This window comes from Pristis pectinata, chromosome 24 (assembly GCF_009764475.1).
Source record: "Pristis pectinata isolate sPriPec2 chromosome 24, sPriPec2.1.pri, whole genome shotgun sequence".
Classification (NCBI taxonomy): Eukaryota; Metazoa; Chordata; class Chondrichthyes; order Rhinopristiformes; family Pristidae; genus Pristis; species Pristis pectinata.
In genome coordinates, this window is record NC_067428.1 from 6067165 (window position 1) to 6086661 (window position 19497).

At 48.3% G+C, this 19497-nt stretch overlaps 1 protein-coding gene across 1 annotated transcript; it reads left to right on the forward strand.

Moving 5' to 3' along the window:
- The first annotated feature begins 8534 nt into the window (after window positions 1–8534).
- On the forward strand, window positions 8535–11289 carry LOC127582758 (immunoglobulin lambda-1 light chain-like). The gene is made up of 3 exons (XM_052038331.1): window positions 8535–8626; window positions 8720–9082; window positions 10599–11289. The coding sequence occupies exons 1-3, from the start codon at window positions 8581–8583 to the stop codon at window positions 10919–10921; spliced, it is 732 nt and encodes a 243-aa protein (XP_051894291.1). The 5' UTR covers window positions 8535–8580; the 3' UTR covers window positions 10922–11289.
- The last annotated feature ends 8208 nt before the right edge of the window (window positions 11290–19497 follow it).

The following is a 19497-nucleotide window of genomic DNA, read 5'->3' on the forward strand; positions in this document are numbered from 1 at the left end:
TTGTTGTTTTCACACCCAGATGGCAGCTGATCTGAACTGCACCAAAGCTCATTTTTTAAAATGGCGAGGCAATTTTTCTTTACAAAATTGGAGCATTAAAATGATTAGATTCTCCCACATCAGCATAGCTGAATAATGTCCAATATCCCGTGGAATTCTTACTCAATGGATTTGGTTGCAGACCCCCTCCATTCATCGTTTCGTCCATGAAGCTGATGAAGTAATACTGTAAACTGATTGGTGCAGGACCAACTCTCTGCAGCCTTAACTCAACCAATCCTATTTCGGTATTGAAATGAGTGCAGTTGGCTTTCAATGTCCTCATTTTATTTGAAATAGCAGATATTTTCTTGATAGATTTTATCATTGAATAGAATATAAGGGTCTTAATGTTCTACTAATCATTGAGAGCAAGTTAGAATGTGATAGTCAGATGGCATCAGTGAATCAGCAATATTTACAGTGTCAGTCTATCTCGAGTGAAGCAGGTTGATTCACAGTGAAAACACTGGGAACAAACACACGGTAATGTTGTCTGAACAATAATTGAAGTGTTCACTTACATTTTGTATCAAGTCTCCATTTTAAATATTCTGCAGTGAGGATTCTGGTGTTTGGGGAATGTTTCAGGTGTTTTCTCTGGTGAACAGCTGCTGATAAAGGGATTTATTTTGTGTGCTATTGTCCTTGTGTCCAAAAGGATTTGATGGAAATGACAGAGTCACAGGTTAAGCATCTTGGATCTGGCTGTGATACAAGGAAGGGAATAGTTGATTGGAGTTGGGAGCAGTCACTTAGGACAGTGCTGAAACAAGTGCGGACACTGGGAAATATCAGACAACTGTCTACCTTATTAACTGCTCCAAAGCAGGCAGGTTTTTACTTAAAAGGAAAGTATTTACATTCAATATGCCATCTCAGAATCAGATGTCGACATGAGAGGCTAAATAATGGGTCACAGAATGGCTACTTCAGGGAAGGAGGCCATTCAGCCTGTTTACCTCAGACCAGCTCCATGTAAGAACACTCCAGCAAGTCCCATCCCCCTGCCCTCTCCCCACAACCCTGTAGATTCAGATACTTATCCAGCTCCATTATGGACATTTCAATTGAATGTCCCTGCACTGAAACCCCTGACAGTGCATTCCAGTCTCTCACCTCTCACTGTGTCAGGAAGATTTTCTTCATGTCACGTTTGCCATTCCCTTTCATTCCATGTTCCCTGCTTCTTAAAACTCCACCAGTGAAAACATTCTCTCCCTTTCGACTCTGTCTGAATGCTCCATGACATTAAAAAATCTACCATCAGATCTCCTCACAACCACGTCAGTTCTGAGGAGAAAAACACCAGCTTCTCCTGAATATCCACACAGCCAGAGTCACTCACAATTTGGTTAGCGAATTATTTTTCTGACAAGTTTTAATTATCCCAACTGCCCTGGAGAAAGTGGTGATGAGCTGCCTTCTTGAACCCCTGCAGTCCCTCTGGTGAAGGAACTCCCACAGTGCTGTTGGATGGGAGATCCAGGAATGAGACCCAGTAACACTGAAGGTCCATCAATATGTTTCCAAGTCGGGGTGGTGTGTGACTTGGAAGTGAAGCTGCAGATGTTGTTGGAGCAGCCTGGGGAAGTAACAGCAGGACATTTTGTAAATGGAACACACTGCATCCACTGTACACCAGTGGTGGAGGGAATGTATGTTCATGGTGGTGGATCAGCTGCCAATCAGTTGGCTGCTTTGTTCTGCACTGAGCTTATGAAATGTTGGTGATGTAGTCATCACCACAGTGATTTATTCCATTATTATCTTGCTTTGACTTACAAATGGTGGAAAGACATTGTGATGGTGATGGGATTGAATGTCAAGGGTAGGTAGCTCGACACACTCTTCTTGGTTATGGTCCTAGTTTGGCATTTCTGTCATGTGAACATTACCTGCCACTCATCAGCCCATCCCTGAGTGTTGTCCACATATTCTTGCATGCAGTTAGGAACTGGTTCTTTTGGTGAGGAGTTGCAATCATCAGTCAACAGTCCCACTTCTGATCTTACACTGGAAGGAAGGTCATTGATGAAGCAGCTGAACACGGTTGGGTTGAATGCACTGCTGTGAGGAGCTCATGCACATTTCTTGGGACTGGGATGATTGACGTCCATCTTCCACAACATCTTCCTTTGTGTGAGGTGTGATTCCAGACATTGGTGTGTTTTCCTCATGAAACCCATTGACTTCAGTGTTATCGGGACTCCTTGATGTCACAATTTGTCAAATGTGACCCTGATATCAAGGGCAGTTACTCTCACCTCACCTCTGGAATTCCATGTTAGAACCAAGTCTGTAATGAGTCACAGAGTTACAGAGTTGTACAGCACAGAAACAGGCCCATCAGGCCAACATGTCCATGCTGAACATTGCAGTGATCTATACTAGCCCCACTTACCCACACTTGGCCTGTAATCTTCTCGGCAATTCAAGTGCGTGACTCGATGTTTCTTAAATGTTGTGAGAGTACCTGCCTCCACCACCTCCTCAGGCAGCACATTCAGATTCCAAACATGCTCTGCGTGAAAAAATCCACCCCATTCCCTCTAAATGTCCCACCTCTCTTGTTTTAGCCTCTTCCTCTACTGGAAAAATATTCTTAATGTCGACTCCCATTCGCCTCCTTGTGTTATGTACCAGCAATAATAGAAACACAACGAGCCATGTATATGTTAGAAACTAATTTATTAATAACTACTTGAAATAATAAGAAAAATGAAAACATTAGAAATTAAACATTAACCCCAAAACTAAACTCGAAGTATGCGTGTGGCAAATTCTCAAACCTCAAGTCTAGGGATAGTTCTCAAAGTTCAGTTGAGCAAGTCATAAGGTAGAACGTGAGCAAAGGCTTTTGCACAGCCACCGCTGACTGAAGAGAAAATGTAGAGAGAGAATGTAGAGAGAATTTACGAAATCCACATGTTCCACAATGGAACCCGTACGACACCTCAATCTCCAAAGATCTCCACTGCTTTGTTTCAAAGTGTCTGCCACACCGAAGGCATTCGATACGTGGCCGCCCACAGAAATACCTGCCTTGCAGTACAGGTTAACGACAAAGTGGACTCCATTTGATTTCTCCAAAAATCCATACATCAATCCAAACAGTGATAGACACAGCTATGGTTCCTCATCTATCAGCACAGAGACCAGCAGTCAGTTTCTCTCTCTTTTTCTCTCACTCTCTCTCTCACTCTCTCCAAGCAGCCAGTCCAGTTCCAAGTGGAGTCTTGCCGTCTTGTAGATAACACCCATACACACACTACTACTCTATTGTCCAGGTGCCTTAAAGCGACATTCACCAAGTAGCAACGTGGCTCGTAACACTTGTAATTTGCATACCTCTTGGGTCACACCTCAGCCTCCCCGACTCCATAGAAAACAAACTCAGCTGATACAGTCTTTCTTTTTATCTGAAAATTTAATCAATTAGTGAGACAGGATTTCCCACAAAAACAGCCGTGCTGTCTATCCCTCATCAGTCTCTGCCTTTCCAAATGTAAATATCTCCTGTCATTAGATTTTTTTACAATAATTTCACTAACACTGATTTAAGACTCACTGACCTGTATTTACCTGGCTTCTCCTTGCTGTCGTGTTTGATAATGGAACCAACTTTGCTCTCCTCCAGTCATCTGAAACCTCAACTGTGGCAACAAAATTCAAAAATCTCCATCAAGGACCCAGCAGTCTCTTCCTTTGCCTCCCATGGAAGCCTGGGATACATCCCATCAAACCCTGGGGTTCTAGACACATAGTTTTTGCTACAGAACATCTGAAACCTCCATCTTCTTAATGATAAGCTGCAGTATATCACCGTCCCTTTCCCTGAACTCTCCATGTACCATGTATTTCTCCTCAGTTAAAACAGATGAGAAGTATCCATTTAACTCTGCACCACATCCCCTGGCTCCATACACAGATTCCTCTTTTGCTCCCTAAAGAGACCTCTGCTTTCCATGCTTACACCTTTACAAATATGCTAAAAAAATGTCTTGGGATTCCCCTTCATCTTGTGTGCCAGTGACGTTTAATGGCCCTTCTTTCCTCTCTTAAGTTCTCTCCTGCACTCTCTCTACTCCTCAAGGGTCTCTACCATTTTCAGTCACCAACACCAGCCACGCACTTCCTTTGTTTTCTTCATCAAACCATTGATATCCCTTGATACCGAGGATTTCCCAATCTTGCCATCCAATCCTTTCAACTTTATGAGAGCATGTTGACCCTGAACTCTCACTCTCTCACTTTTCAAACAGCCCCACAAGCTGAATGTTGTTCTACCCACAAGCAGCTTCTCCCAGTCAGCTTTCCCCAGCTCATGTTATTGAAATCAGCTTTCCCCCATTTATGGACCTGAACATCTGGGCCATTCTTATCACTTCCCAGAACAACCTTGAACCTTACAGAATTATTACTACTGTACACAAAATGCTCCCCACTGACACTTTGACCACTTGCCCAGCCTCACTTGCAAGACAGGGTCCTGTACCAACAGATTCTGGCAGGATTATCTATTAGTTGGCTGAGAAAACACTCCTGGATGAACCTGCATCCCATCTGTGCCCTTCACACTCAGGCAATCCCGGTCAATATTGGGGAAGTAAAAATTCTCATTACTTATAACTCTCTTGCTCGTACACCTTTCATGACTTGTCTACAGATCTGCTCCTCTCTCTCCCACTGACTTGTCTGCAGATCTAAAGGCAAGTGGTTCTGTGAAAATCAAACTGTGCTTCGGTGAGCAGATTATTGCAGCGTAAGTGCCACTTGATACCATTGTCGATGACCCCTTCCACCTTTGCTGGTGAGTGAGAGTAGACTGATTGGGCAACAATCAGATGGATTGGACCTGTCCTGCTTTTGGTGATCAGAACAAATCCCAGCATTTTCCCACAGTGTCAGGGAGACAAAAGTCTTTTGTCTGTCCTGGAACCCAGGACGCCTACCCCCAAGTGAGATCACTCACCACCTGCTGCAGATCTAGTTTGGCAGCTCCATCCTTCAGTCCACTGTCGTCCTGCAGTGGTGGGGCTCCCAAGCTACTTTCAGTGGTGGACATTGAAGTCCCCAGGGTACATTCTGTGCTCTCGCTGCTGTCAGTACTTCTGTATGAAGGGAGAATGGTTGGTTCGGCCTTTATTCTTCGGAGTATTGAAGAATGAGAGGAGATCTCACAGTACTCCGTAAAATTCAAACAGCACTGGATCTTTGTTCCTGGAAGGATTTCGCCATTCACTGGAGAGTCCAAAACCAGAAGGTCACAGGATTCTGGGAATGAATTTAAGAACTAGATTCGGGAGAAATTTCTTCACAGATTTCTATGACAAATGGCAGTGGAGGCCAAGTCATTGAACATATTCAAGAAGGGATCTGAGGAGAAGGTGGGAACAGGAGCTGAAGCGCATGATCAGCTGTGATGGTGTTGAATGGGGCAGCAGATCGAGGGGGCCGAATGGCCCAATCCTGCTCCTACTTTCACTGTTACTATGTCTCGCTCTGTCACCTGACCCACCACTCCACCAGCCTGCCTCTGTCTCCTTAAAGTCTGTTACTATCGTCCTCACAGTTCATTGTGCCTCCAAGTTTTGTGTCAACTGTAGATCTGGAGGTTGTGTCCTGTAAACTCAAGTGTGAGTCATTAACATACATGAAGGAAAACAGTGGCCCTCATACCGACCCCTGGGGCACGCACTCACACTTCCCTCCCCTCCGTTACACTGCTACTCTCTTTTGTTTCTCTGTTATTGTCTCCATATTAAGTGCAGCTACACATTCCCGGACCTGCTCTGTATCAATCTTTAGCTTGGCCGGAATCTCAGCCACATCTTCCTTTGCTGAGACTCCAGAAGGACCTTCTTCCTTTGTACAGACTGAAGTGCTGCACCTCTGCCCTCTGTCCTCATTGGACCAGAAATGTTCTGAAGAAGGAAGCTCCTCTCAACACTCATAATCCCCTCCCACTCTGTGCCCCTCATGTCACTGCTGTCCTGTCTGTACTTGGATCATGGAAGTTCTCCACCGTCACTGGATTTGTGTAATCTCCCTTGTTGCTCGATATCCTTCCCACAAACTGGCATTGTGTACAATAGTCCTGGTCAGGTTAATGTCTCTCTGTTGTTTCTTCACTCAAAGTAGACTCATAGAGTAATACAGCATGGAAACAGGCCCTTTGGCCCAACTCATAACTCCTGACCAATTTGTCCATCTAAGCTCGTCCCATTTGCCCAGATAAGGTCCATATCCCCTGAAACCTTTCCTATCCATGTACCTGTCCAACTGTCTTTTCAATGTTGTTATTGTTCCTGCCTCAACCACTTCCTCTGGCAGCTCTTTCCATATACACACCACCCGCTGTGTGAACAAGTTACCCCTCAGGTCCCTTTTAATGATTTTTCCCTCTCACCTTAAACCTACACCCTCGAGCTTTCAATTCCCTTTGCCTTGGAAAAAGACAGCATACATTCACCCTTCTATGTCCATTTTATGCACCTCTGTGAGGTTATCCCTCAGTCTCCTGCACTCCAAGGAAAAGGTTCTGGACTGCCCAACCTCCCCAAAAACTCAGGCCCTTACAACCTAGCGACATTCCTGAAAATATTCTCTGCACTCTTTCCACTTTATTGATGTCATTCCCATAACAGGGTGACCAAAACTGTACACAACATTCCAGGTGCAGACTTACAAATGTCTCGTACAACTGCAAAGTAGTGTCCCAACTCCAAAACTTCATGCCCTGACTGATGAAGGCCAGCATGCCAAATGCCTTCTTCAGCACCCTGTCTACATGTGACATTACTTTCAGGGAACTATGAACTTGTACTCCTCGGTACCTCTGTTCTACAACACTCACCAGTGCCCTCTTGTTCACTGTTAAATTCCCACCCTGGTTTGACTTCTCAAAATGCAACACCTCGCACCTCTGGATTGAACATAATTTGCCATTCCTCAGCCCACTTACCTCCCTCATCAAGTTCGCCTTGTAATTTTTGATATGTCAAAAGATTCACTCCTCCACTGACCCAGGACATCCTCACCAGCAGTGCAATATTCCATTAATCAATTCTTGAAGATGGTCGCAGACACGGATTGTCACAGAAACAAGTCTGTGGTTGTACAGCTGCAACATAATGTCCCAAGTCCTACACTCAGTGACCTGACTGATGAAGACCAGCGTGCCAAATGTCCTCATCACCAACCTGTCCACCTGTGATGCCGCTATCAGCGAACTATGTACTTGTACTCCTGGGTTCAACAACACTCCCCAGGGCCCGACAATTCAAAGTGTAATGCAACACTTCACCCCTAATAGCAACTGTTCAGTGACATCATTGACACCAGACACCACGGAGATCTCTTACCCTCCTGGAACCGTGTCTGTGAGCACAGACGATAGAATCCCTTCTCCTATTGCTCTCCAGACCATTTACCTCCCTCCCTGCACAACTGACCCACCTGTATGGCCGTGTCTCCATCCCCAGGGGAAGAACCTTCCCAATCAGTACTCTGAATATCATGCAGTTATAGAGCAGGGTGTCCTCAGGGGCTCCTGACCCATCTGCCAGCTCTTCTCTGTCTGTCTCCTGGTCTCCCGGTCCCCCGCTGCCTGCACTCACTTCAGCTGCAGGATGACCACCTCCTGAAACCTGCTGCACACGAAACCTTCAGCCTCGGGGATGGACTGTTGTTGTTCGAGCTCCTCCAGCTGCCAACACTTCCTGTACCTGTGGTTGTCCAGCAAACAGGAAGTATCCCGAGGTCCCATGTTGCCAGGATGCCCATTCATGTGGGACCATCTCAACAAAAAAGTAGAGCCTGCACTCAAAACACCACCACTATTCAATGACTTATTGCCTGACTTACCCAACAAACCTGTTTAATTCCCTGAATCTTTGTTGAAGCCAAAAGCTGGTGTGAACTCACTGGGACCCTGAGGGCATGTTGTTGGTCTGTAGATGGGCACAGACCGGGTAAAGATGGGAGGTTCCCTTCCACAAAGGGTTAATTAGTCTTCCAGTGTTTCGGGCCGTCCGACAGTTCACTGTTACTGAGACCAGATTTCATCCCCACATTTAGACAGAATTCAAACCCTCAAACTGTCAGGGTGGGTTTGAACTCAATGTCTGAATGACTGATGTGGGAACAGGAAGCCTGCAGTGTCCTCCCCTGTTGTAACTGGAGGTGTGAGGGGCATCTCTGGACTGAGGGGTGGAGTGCGGCAACAACTGAATCAGGGGAATGAGGGGAGAAAGTGGGAAACATCAGACAATGAGCGACCTGCTGATTCACGCGTTGTTCTGAACAGATCAGTCAGTTGCTCAGTCAGTCGCTCAGTCAGTCAAGCCGACGGTGTCTGACGGCAAATGGGTGGGTTTCGGATCCTTGCTCTGGTTGGTCAGTGTCAGTCGTCCTGATTTGCATGGATTTCCTCCCTGGTGTGAATGGCTCTATAACTGGATTCCATCGGCAGCGGCGGCCAAAGTCTGTCACTGATATAGCGGCTGAAGGGAGGCAGGAAGCTGACGGGCAGCAACGATGCGGACGCTGTGCTTATTCTGGTCTTTGGCACTGTGGGTGGGCTGTAAGTACAGGCGGCAAATCTGCACCGCCAGCGCTTGCTGATGGGGGCTCTTGGGGTCACAATGGTTAAAGTTGAATCCCTGCTCTTTTCCAGCTGGAGAGTCCCAGACTCTGACTCAGCCTCCGACCGTGTCGGTGAATCCAGGAGCCACGGCCACGCTGGAATGTAACATCGGGACCAAGGACAGTTATTATGTGAATTGGTACAAGCAGACACCGGGAACCGCTCCACAATGGATCCTCTATTACTATTACAGTCACAGCGCCCCGACCTATGGGCCTGGGTTTAGCAGCGACCGTTTCACGTCGACAGCCAACGGCGCCGCCACCGTTTACCAGTTGATCATAAAGAACGCGGAGGTGAATGACGCTGCCGTCTATTACTGCGGAGCGTGGTTTTCATCAGGCAGTGGTTACGTGTGGGTGTTCGGCCCAGGGACCAAGTTCTTTGTTACAGGTAAGCGTCTGGGAAATCCCTCCTGCAATTTCTAACGGCACGAATACGGTCACCTGGCAATTAATAATATAAACGTTTTAATTTCCCGGAGAATTTTACAGTGAAAACATTGATTTACAATCCAATCGTGTTTTGTGTCCAGCGCCAGTTCTGTTCAGTGAAATGTTACCGTCTTTTAATGACCACATTTCTCTTTACAGTTGTGTTTCTGATAAAACATCAATTAACCCTTTATGTTATTAGTGCTACTTCCACTGCCATGCGCTGGGTCCCTGACATGTGTTTTTCAATATTGTGTTTCGGACACGAACTCTCCCTCCCTGTGTGAGTTTGCGCGGTTTCAGTCCTGTCAGTTTGTCCGTTTTTATGTTGGTTTGGTAGAAGCGAACGCGAGGGGTTCCAGCTTCCTAAAGTGGGGCCCGGAATCTCCCTGGGGACAGGATATTCCCGACTGAAGACAGCCCACGGTTGTCAAGACAGGAGAACGACAAGTTTCAAGTTATCGTATCAGAATCCTCCAGCGAAACCTCCCTCGGACTTTCACTGAAGCTCCAATCCTCCCAGTGAGGGTGGAATCTCCTGCAGACACACATCCAATAAAAGCCCCTCTCCCATTGCCCAGTCCTTGCCCCCTCTCTCCTGCCATCTTTTCCCTTGAGCGCTGCTCCTTCAGGGAACCGCTGCTCAGCGATTGCGGTCGCTGCACCGACTGAGGCCGGAGCTCCGGGTCTGGGGAGAATCCCACCTCCCCTCCCCCACAGTGAGTGGGAGCCGAATCTCTCGACATCATCCCAGATCACAGAGCGACCTGCCTTGTCCTGCTCCGTGAAGCTCAGGACCGCGCACCTTGTGCCCTCGCCCACTGGGGCAGTGCAGAGTGTGAGATGGGTTTATTCTCCCGACAGCAGTGGGTGACACAGCGGGGGCATTAGTGATGGGTGGGTGGGGAGAAGGGGAGAGGAGCAACGTGTCGCTAGTGGCACCGTGAGTGGGCACATTAAACTGATGCGGGGACGCTGTTGGTGCCGGTGTGTGTCTCAAGTCCGTTAATGACTCGGTGCCGAAAGCCTCCTGGTTGGAGTAGATTTTCCACTGGCAATCCCTGGTCCCAGAGCGAGGGGTCACTGGTTGGTGATCGGAAGTCTGATCACGGTTCCCTCCCCTCACGATAGAGTTTCTAAAGACAAGTTAGACCTCCCTGGGGGACTCTCCCCCAATCAGCTCCTGTGGCACAAGCCTTGTAGACCCCGGGAGCAGGAGGTGAAGTCACCGAGCGGGTGATGCTGGAAACCAGCGAGTCACCAGGAGGATCCTAAAACAAGAATTTGACCTCAATTGTATCGCTCTTCAGTGTTGACCAACATGCACTGTCCTCCAGGGACACTGCCCTGTCCCTCAGTGAGACTCGGGCCCCACTATAGGAAGCTGGAACCTTTCACTCGCGCTTCTCTCCAACTGTGAAATGGTGCGAGTTCTTCCGTGACCTGAAACACGTCTTCTCTTGTTCCCGTTCCAGCTCAGCAGCTCCCGGACCCGTCAGTAAAACTGCTTGGGCCGTCAGCCGAGGAGATCTCCGCTAAAGGAGCGGGCACCTTAGTTTGCCTGGTCAGTAAACTGTCGGTGGGCTTGCCTGCCATCAGCTGGACAGTGGACGGGAGTCCGACCAGCAGTCAGGTGGAAACCAGCGCGGTGAGGCGGAACACGGACAACACCTTCAGTCTCAGCAGCTACCTGACGGTGCCCGGCACAGACTGGAGCAGTGGGAGGGTGTACTCCTGCACAGTTCAACAAGGAGCAGCCTCGAAAATATCCGCAACAGTCGCACAATCCAGCTGTTGAACAGAGCGCGGCTGCGGGCGTGTTTGCTCCCTGATTACCGGGAGATCACTGCCTTGCATCTTTCACCCCCTCTCCCACTCTGTGCGCTCGCTCTTCACTGTGCTCTGTGCTTCTGTTCCGCTCTCTGTGGTTTCCACCGTGTTCTTGGAATATTTGTACCCGAGGCTGCTTTTGTTCCGTTTCTCCCACCGAGAGGCTACACGGGGTTAAAGTGATCAGTTACTTGGCTTCATTGGAAATTTCAGCCGGTGAATGGTTTTCTCTGGCACCAGGGATGGATCTAATTAAAATAATTAATGAATGTTTTTGCGATTCGTCATCAGTATCAGATTGACAGACAGTAACGGTGATTAACTCCCAATAAAGATTATCAGTGCAGGGATGATTTCCGTGTGTGGGTCTCGTTACCTGGCGTGCTCTTCCCATTCTGACACCGGGTGGGAGGTGGGGGGAGACTCGTTTCTCTGCTCCGGTCCGTGTCCTGGTTCCCTGAAGTGAGAGGAAACCGCTCCTTTGCAGCAGCCTTGGACACCGAATATCAGGAAAGAAGGTCGGAAAGTTCCATTGCTGAGCTGGAAGCATCATCGGTAACGGTTTTCGTCAGGTGGTCTCACCAAAGGTCCAGGTAGCAGGTCGCTGGCTGACCACCAGGAACAGCAATGGGAGTAGGGGTCAGTGCAGGGCTCTCTGTGGCCTCTCCCCTCTCTAACAGGTTTACCTGCTTGGGTACTGTTGGGGGTGTGACCTTTCTGTGGGCAGCAGCAGCAGTTACTGGCACTGTGACCGGCCTTGGGGCTCAGTGGGAAAGTGTGCAGTCAGACAGGGCGTTCGTGATAGGAGACTCTCTGGTTAGGGGAACAGACAGGAGATTCTGTGGCCGCAGAAGAGACACCAGGACGGTGTGTTGCTTCCGGGTGCCGAGTCAAGGATGTCTCTGAGTAGTTGCAGAATATTCTCAAGTGAGAGGTCGTTGTGCACTTTCGTACAAAAGACATGGGTAGAAAATGGATGAGGTCCTGCTGTGTGATGATCGCCAGTTGGGAAAGAAGTTAAACAAGCAAGACCGTGTGGTAAGTGATCTCTGGATTTCTCCCAGTGCCACGTGCTGTTGAGGACAGGAATACAAAGATGGGCCAGATGAATGCAAGGCTGAGGAGCTGGTGCAAGGGCCAGGTTTCAGGTTCTTCGATCATTGGGATCTCTTCGGCAGAGGTGACCTGCACTAGAGGGACAGGTTGCACGTGAACTAGAGGGGGATCAATATCCTGGTAGAATGATTCGCTGGTGCCACTCAGGAGATTTTAAACTAGATTGGCTGGGGTGTTGACCCTGAGAATCAGAGAGACTGATGAGAAGTCAGGGAAAAATACTGTCGCCGGTGAAAGAAAGTTTAGTGGTCAGGAGAGCCAGGAGCAGAGTAAAGGGAGAGGGAAACCATTGGGTTAAACTGCATTTGTTTCAAAGTGAGACACTAAACAGGTAAGGCGGATGTACTCGAGGCGTGGATTTGCTCTGGGACTGGGATATTATTGCCAGAACAGAATCATGGCTGAGGGAAGGGCAGGACTGGCAGCTCAAAGTTCCAGGACACAGATGCTGCAGGCCTGACAGAGGTAAAGTAAAGGTGGGGGGGGGGGGGGGGGGGGGGTTTGGAGTTGCTTTTCTGGGGAGGCTGAACATAACAACAGAGGTTCGAGAGGATCTTCTTGGGGGATCATCCAGTGAGGCCATATGGGTGGAACTTAGGAACAAGAAGCAGATGGTCACTTTGATGGGTTGTATTATAGCGCCCCCCCCCCACCAATAATCAGCAGGAATTAGGGGAGCAGATCAGAATCAGAATCAGGTTTATTATCACTGACATTTGTCGTGAAATTTGCTGTTTTGGGGCAGCAGTACAGTGCAAGACATGAAGACATAAAATTACTGTACATTACAAAATAAGTTGTGAGCAATAATGAATAGTAAAATAAATAATAAGATGCAGAGAGAGATCGTAGATAGTTTTCAGAGTAGTTGGGTTGTATGAGTGGGAGATTTTAACTTCCCCAGCATGAACTGGGCCACACATGGTGCAACCAGTTTGGGTGGGGTGGAGTTTGTTCAATGTGGCCAACAAAGTTTCCTTGACCAATACATGGAGGACTTCCACTCGAGAGTTCACAGCACTGGACCTCCTCTGAGGGAATGAGGTAGAGTAAGTGACTGAAGTGTCAGTCCGGGAGCACTTCAGTCACTTACCATAATCCTATTATGCTCGAAATAATTTTGGAGAAAGATAGGATGGATCCACGGGTTATGGTCTGAAACTGGGGTAGGGCCAATTTTGGAGGGATTAAGTGGAGTCTTGCAGAGGTGGATTGGGTGAGACTGTTTGCTGCAAAAGGAATGACTGGCAAGTGGTAAGACTTTAAAATCTGATCTCAAGAGTCCGGGGTGAAAGCCAAGGTTGGCAAGTTCAGGGGATCCTGATTAAGGAGAGATATTGAGGCTCTGGTCAGGAAAATGAAGGAAGCATACAATGGGTTTAGGCAATTGGGTACGAGGGCACCCCGCCGCAACTCCAGCGCTGCATGGGCAGGATCATTACCCTCCGTCTCCACCATCTCTGAGGCCCGGCTCAGAGATCACTACCGCAGCCCCTCCATCACGGACCCTCGATGGACCGGGTGGTCAGAGGAAGAGTCCATTGGATGGAAAGGTGGTGAGGGGAAGGAGGTGGGAGTGGGGAGGGATGGCGCAGTGGGAGAGGCAGAGTGGAGACCAAGGAACCCTGGCACAGACGGCAGGTTTTGTCTTATCTTCCCTCCCTCTTTCTCACAACCTTCCTTCCCCTCCCCCTTCTCTCCTCCTCATCTTCCATCCATCCAGCTTGCCCGCCTCTCTCCTCCCAACTCGCTCCCCCCACACTGTAGCATCTGTTTACCTGATGCACATCCATTCTACCACCCACTCGACGCTCTCCCGCCCCCAAACACCCCTCAGATTGGCCAAGGAGAGATCTTTGCGGTTTACTCCCGGAATTGCAAGTAGAGGGGATTTGTACGCAAAATTGGGGCTGTGTTCTGCCTCTGACCTATAGAGCAGTGGTGTACACTGTGGGGTATCCTTATTTAAGTTAGGGTATAAGTCAAAGAAAGCATTCCAGAGAAGGTTTACCGGACTCAATACTCTGATGTGTTGGTCGTCTTGTGTGGAAGGGTGAGACTTGTATACACTGGAGCTTTGAGGAGTGAAAGGGCCCTTGACTGAAACATCAGATCCTGAGGGGTCTCGTCAGGGTGGGTGTGGACAGGATGTTTCCTTTTGTGGCAGCATCCGGAACAAGTTGTTGGTGTTTAAAAATCAGGGACCGACCATTTAAGATGGAGGTGGGGAAAGATTTTTTTCTCCCAGAGGGCCGTCAGCCTTTGGAATTCTCTTCCTGAAGGGGCGGAGGAAGCGGAGTCCATGAATATTTTTCAGTTGGAGGTGGACAGATACAATATTAGCGAGGGAGCGAAAGGTTAACAGGAATACGCAAAAATGGGACGTTAAGGCTACGCTCAGATCAGCAGTAAATTTACTGAATGGCAGCGCAGGTTAGAGGGGCCGAGTGGTTTACTTCTGCTCCAAAATTGTATGTTCATGTAGAAACCTACCCACTTGCTTCTGTGATACAGCCCCGACCGGAGGATCCGATCTGACTTTCTATTGACTGAAAAAGGGGGCGCATGCGCGACCATTGGACAGGAATGCTGCACCAACATACCTGACGAGTCTGAAATCATCCAGGCTCAGCCGATCACATTCGGTCCAGCAGGTTAGGGGCAAAGGGAAACAATTCCAGGACTTCAACCCCAAGGGATCCTGGTGGCTCTTCGATAGTTGGTGACTCTGGCCCATCATAGGGTAACATTGATCATCGTCATCATTGCGTGGTCGCCCCAAGGCTCATCTGTGCCCTTCTGCCTTGAGGGGGAACAGCCCCTGTCCGTATGTTTCCCCGGCTGGCCCTTGCTGAGGACCCCGAATACGATGAGAAAGCCGGTTTGGATATGAGGCCCTTCCCCCCTGGCTTGGACCCACCCTCTGATGAAGATAATTAAGTGATATTGATCAAGGATCAAAAAGGAGGGATCTGTGGAAGAATTTGACGCTTAAAGAGTTAAATCAGCTCAAGTCTGATGAGAATAAAAGAGCAAGGGAACTGAAGCTAGCAGATGCATAAAGAAAAGAAGCCGCAAAGACAGACCTCACTAAGTCTGGAATCTGCTGTCCGTCACGATTATGCTGACAACTGTACGATAAGTGTTGTTTAAACATCCTTTGTAACCATAAGGCTTATTTATATAAAGATGCTTTGCACAAAAAAACGTGTTTGTCTTTCTTGAATAAATGGCAGGGACTTTAAGAACTCCTCGGATTTCCGGGTAATCCGATTTCGGCCTGTTGGACTTTCCGTGATATCACGTGATACCCCTTTACCTTGAAGTCTGTATGGTGTGAGTTAGTTTTCTCTGACACAATCAGTACAGCCGTAATATTATTGCACGCTGAGAAGGTTCGAAAGTTGGATGTTCATGTGGACATGCTCCTAAATTGTATGGTCATGTGGAAATCTACCAATTTATCGCCGTGACACAGCCCTGGCCGGAAGATCTCATCTGACTGAACAATACTGTACTTCACTCGGCAATAGACAGCTCCGCACAACAACCCCTTGGACCACTCTGACCCAATCTATCCATCGTCAGTTGGTGACCCAAATGCCAGCTCACGTCTGATTGGCAGGGGATTGTGGAAGCTTCCTTCCCACTACAAGGAAGAGACTCAGACGACTCCATCTTCAGTGGAGGGGTCAGGAGCTGGCCGGGTGCTTGAACACCCACAACACTGACTCCAAGTCAAACAGCACCCTCGCCTGAAAGAAGAGCTTCCCTTTCTGAGTGTTCTCTCTTTCACCTGCAATGACCAAGACCCACCATTCCCATCCAACAGAGAAATCTCACACCGACCTGTTCCCAAGTTGCCTTCCCCTGTTCGTGATATCTCAGTGCCCCCTGCTGGAGATAAATAATTCATCATATGGGGTGGTGTACGGAGAAGAAAACTTCAGTATTCAAACATTGCAGCAGAAACGTCACTGTGCAATTGTTATTGATCGAAACACAGAATGAAGCCTCTCAGCCCATTGGGTCTGTGTCAGCTCCCAACAGAACAATCCCATCGGTACCATGTACTCTCTCTCATTTCCCTCATTCTCTCACACGTGCTATCAACTGCCCCTTGATTCTTCTGTTGCTTCGCTGCTCTCCGGGGTAATTTACGTTACCATATTTTTGGACTTTGGGAGGAAAAGGGAGCATCAGTGGGAAACTTCAGAGGTCACAGAGAGAACATACAAACTCCACACGGACAGTAACAAGGTCAGGATCAAATCCAGGTCCATGGAGCTGTGAGACATGCTGCAACTCCATGCCGCCCCGCACATGCTCCCGAAGCATCCTAGTGCCTATTTTCCAAATGCAGGGTCCACTGGTTCTAGAGGAAGTAGGTGGGGACAAAGGGGAACGCAGGCAGCCCTGGGACTGGCGGGTGTAGTTGTGCTCTGCGTCGTTTTGCCAAAAGCGGCTGAAGTCCGAGCCCGTGGGCTGAAGGCCAAGTGTGGGGGAACGATTTTCGAGTCAGTGAGGGAGAGGATTGACGGCAGATTCACTCCACCCCACTCTCCAGCAAACTGCTGAAGGACAGATTTCACAGCTCGATATAACGTCGGGGGCTGTGCAGGTGGTGAAATCCGGCGTAGTTACGGCGGTCCGAGCCTGGCTGATGGCAGAGTCTGGATGGGAGGGGATCGAGTTTCACTGCAAGGCTTCTGCTACGATATTTGAATACCGAAGTTCTTTTTCAATTTAAAATCAGTCCACATGCTTAACTATTTTTCTCCTGCAGGGGACACTGAGACATCACTAACAGGGGAAGGCAACTTGGGAACAGGTCGGTGTGAGATTTCTCTGTTTGATGGGAATGATGGGTCTTGGCCTTTGCAGGGTGGTTATTTGGTGAGTATGAGCGGAACCAAGCCCCGTGCACCCTGTCACCAGCACACACCAGAGGCTGCAGCATCGGCAGCAGGCAAACACCCACCAGGTGCGACCCCCAGCAACGGGCTCACTTGAACTTCTCCTTCCCACTCGCACTCCGACCGCTCCGTCTCTGGGCTCCCGCACCCGGACACCAACGCCCAATAGCAGCTTGAGGATCAGCATCTCACCTTCTGACTGGGCACGTTTCATCCCTCGGGACCCAATCTTGAATTCAGCCATTTCAGATCACTAGTTTGTGTCAGAATTGGTCAGTGGTGGTGAAGGTCATTGGCCGGGAATGTTCCCTCAGTTTTCCTCTCTCCTCCGATGCTGCCTGACCACCTGAATATTTCCAGCTATTTTTGTGTTTACTTCCTTTATTATCCGTCCCAAGCGCCGACTATTTTGTTCTAATTTTATCATCGCTGCCTTCCAATCATCCGCTCGCCTTTTCCTTGATTATTTCCTGTAGTCACAGGGTCATAGAGTAATACAGCATTGAAATAGGCTCTTCAGCCCAAATCGTCCATGTCCACAATGGTGCCCCCCAAGTTAGTCCCATTGCCTGCGTTTGTCCAATATCTCTCTAAAACCTTCCTATGTACGTACTTATCCAAATGTCTTGTAAACGTTGTTACTGTACCTGCCTCAGCCACTTTCTCTGGCAGCTCTTTCCACATCTGCACCATTCTCTGGGTGAAGAAGTTGCCCTTCAGGTCACTTTTAAATCTTTTACCTCTCACCTTAAAGTTATACCCTCTAGTTTTTAGGTTCCCTTCCCTGGGAAAATAGACTATGTGTGTTCATCCTATTTATAGCCCTCATGGTTTTATTCACCTCTATAAAGTCACCCCCCAATCGCAAGGAATAAAGTCCGAGTCCACCCAACCTCTTCCTGTAACTCGGACCCTCGAGTCCTGCCAGCATCCTCATAAATCTTCTCTGCGTTCTTTCCAGTTTAATGATGTCTGTCCTATAACAGGGTGAACAAAACTACACAATGCTCCAAGTGCAGTTTCACCAACATCTTGTACAACTGCAACATAACCTTCCAACTCCTATACTCAGTGCCCTGACTGATGAATACCATCGTGCCAAATGCCTTCTTCACCACCCTGTCTCCATCTGGTGCCGGTTTAAGCGAACTATGTGCTTGTAGTTCTCGGTCTCTCTGTTCCACAACACTCCCCAGGGTCTGACCATTCACTCAATAAGTCCTCCCCTGGTTTGACTTCCCAAAATGCAACACTTCACACTGAGCTGAATTGAAGCCATTTGCCAACCCTCGACCCACTTTCCCAGCCGATCAAGATCTCCCAGCAATGCTGATCTCTCAGGTGACCTACTCTGTCCCTCGCCACCCATTTAATATACCTATGGGTTCTCTTGGGATTTTCCTTAAATCTGCCTGCTGGGTGCAACTCATACCCTCATTTTGCCTTCTGATATCCTTCTTAAGTGTACTCCTACTCTTCTGATTGTCATCGAGGGATTCCTTCCTTCCCGATTGCCTAAACCCAATATGCCTCTTTCATTTCGCTGACCAGAGACTCTATATCTCTCCTCAGTCAGGATCCCCTGATCTTGCCAACCTTGCCCTTCAACCCGGACTCTTGAGATCACACTTTCAAAGTCTTCCCACTTGCCAGTTTTTCCCTTTCGAGCAAACAGTCTCACCCAATCGACCACTGCCAGATTCTACTTCATCCCTCCAAAATTGGCCCTACCCCAGTTTCACACCTTAACCCGTGAACCCATCCTATCTTACTCCAAAACTATTTTAAACATAATAGGATTATGGTAAGTGACTGAAGTGCCCCCGGACTGACACTTCAGTCACTTACCCTACCTCATTCCCTCAGAGGAGGTCCAGTGCTGTGAACTCTCGAGTGGAGGTCCTCCATGTATTGGTCAAGGAAACTTTGTTGGACACATTGAACAAACGTCACCCCACCCAAACTGGTTGCACCATGTGTGGCCCAGTTAATGTTGGAGACGTTCGAATCTCCCATTCATACTACCCAACTACTCTGACAACTGTCTACGATCTCTCTCTGCACCTTATTATTCATTTTACTATTCATTATTGCTCACTGCTTATTTATTTTGTAACGTACAGTAATTTTACGTCTTCATGTCTTGCACGGTACTGCCTCCCCAAAACAGCAAATTTCACGACATAGAGTATTGTCAGTGATAAACCTGATTCTGATCTGCTCCCCTAATTCCTGCTGATTATTGGTGGGGGGCTATAATACAGCCCATCAAAGTGACTATTACCTTCTTGTTCCTATGTTCCACCCGTAGGGCCTCACTGGATGATCCCCCAAGAAGATCCTGTCGAACCTTGTTGTTATGTTCTCCCTACCCAGAAAAGCAACCCCACACCCCACCCTCTCCACCCCCGCTTTTACTGTACCAGGCCTGCAGCATCTGTATCCTGAAACATTGAGCTGCCAGTCCTGCCCTTCCCTCAGCCATGTTTCTGTTCTGGCAATAATATCCCAG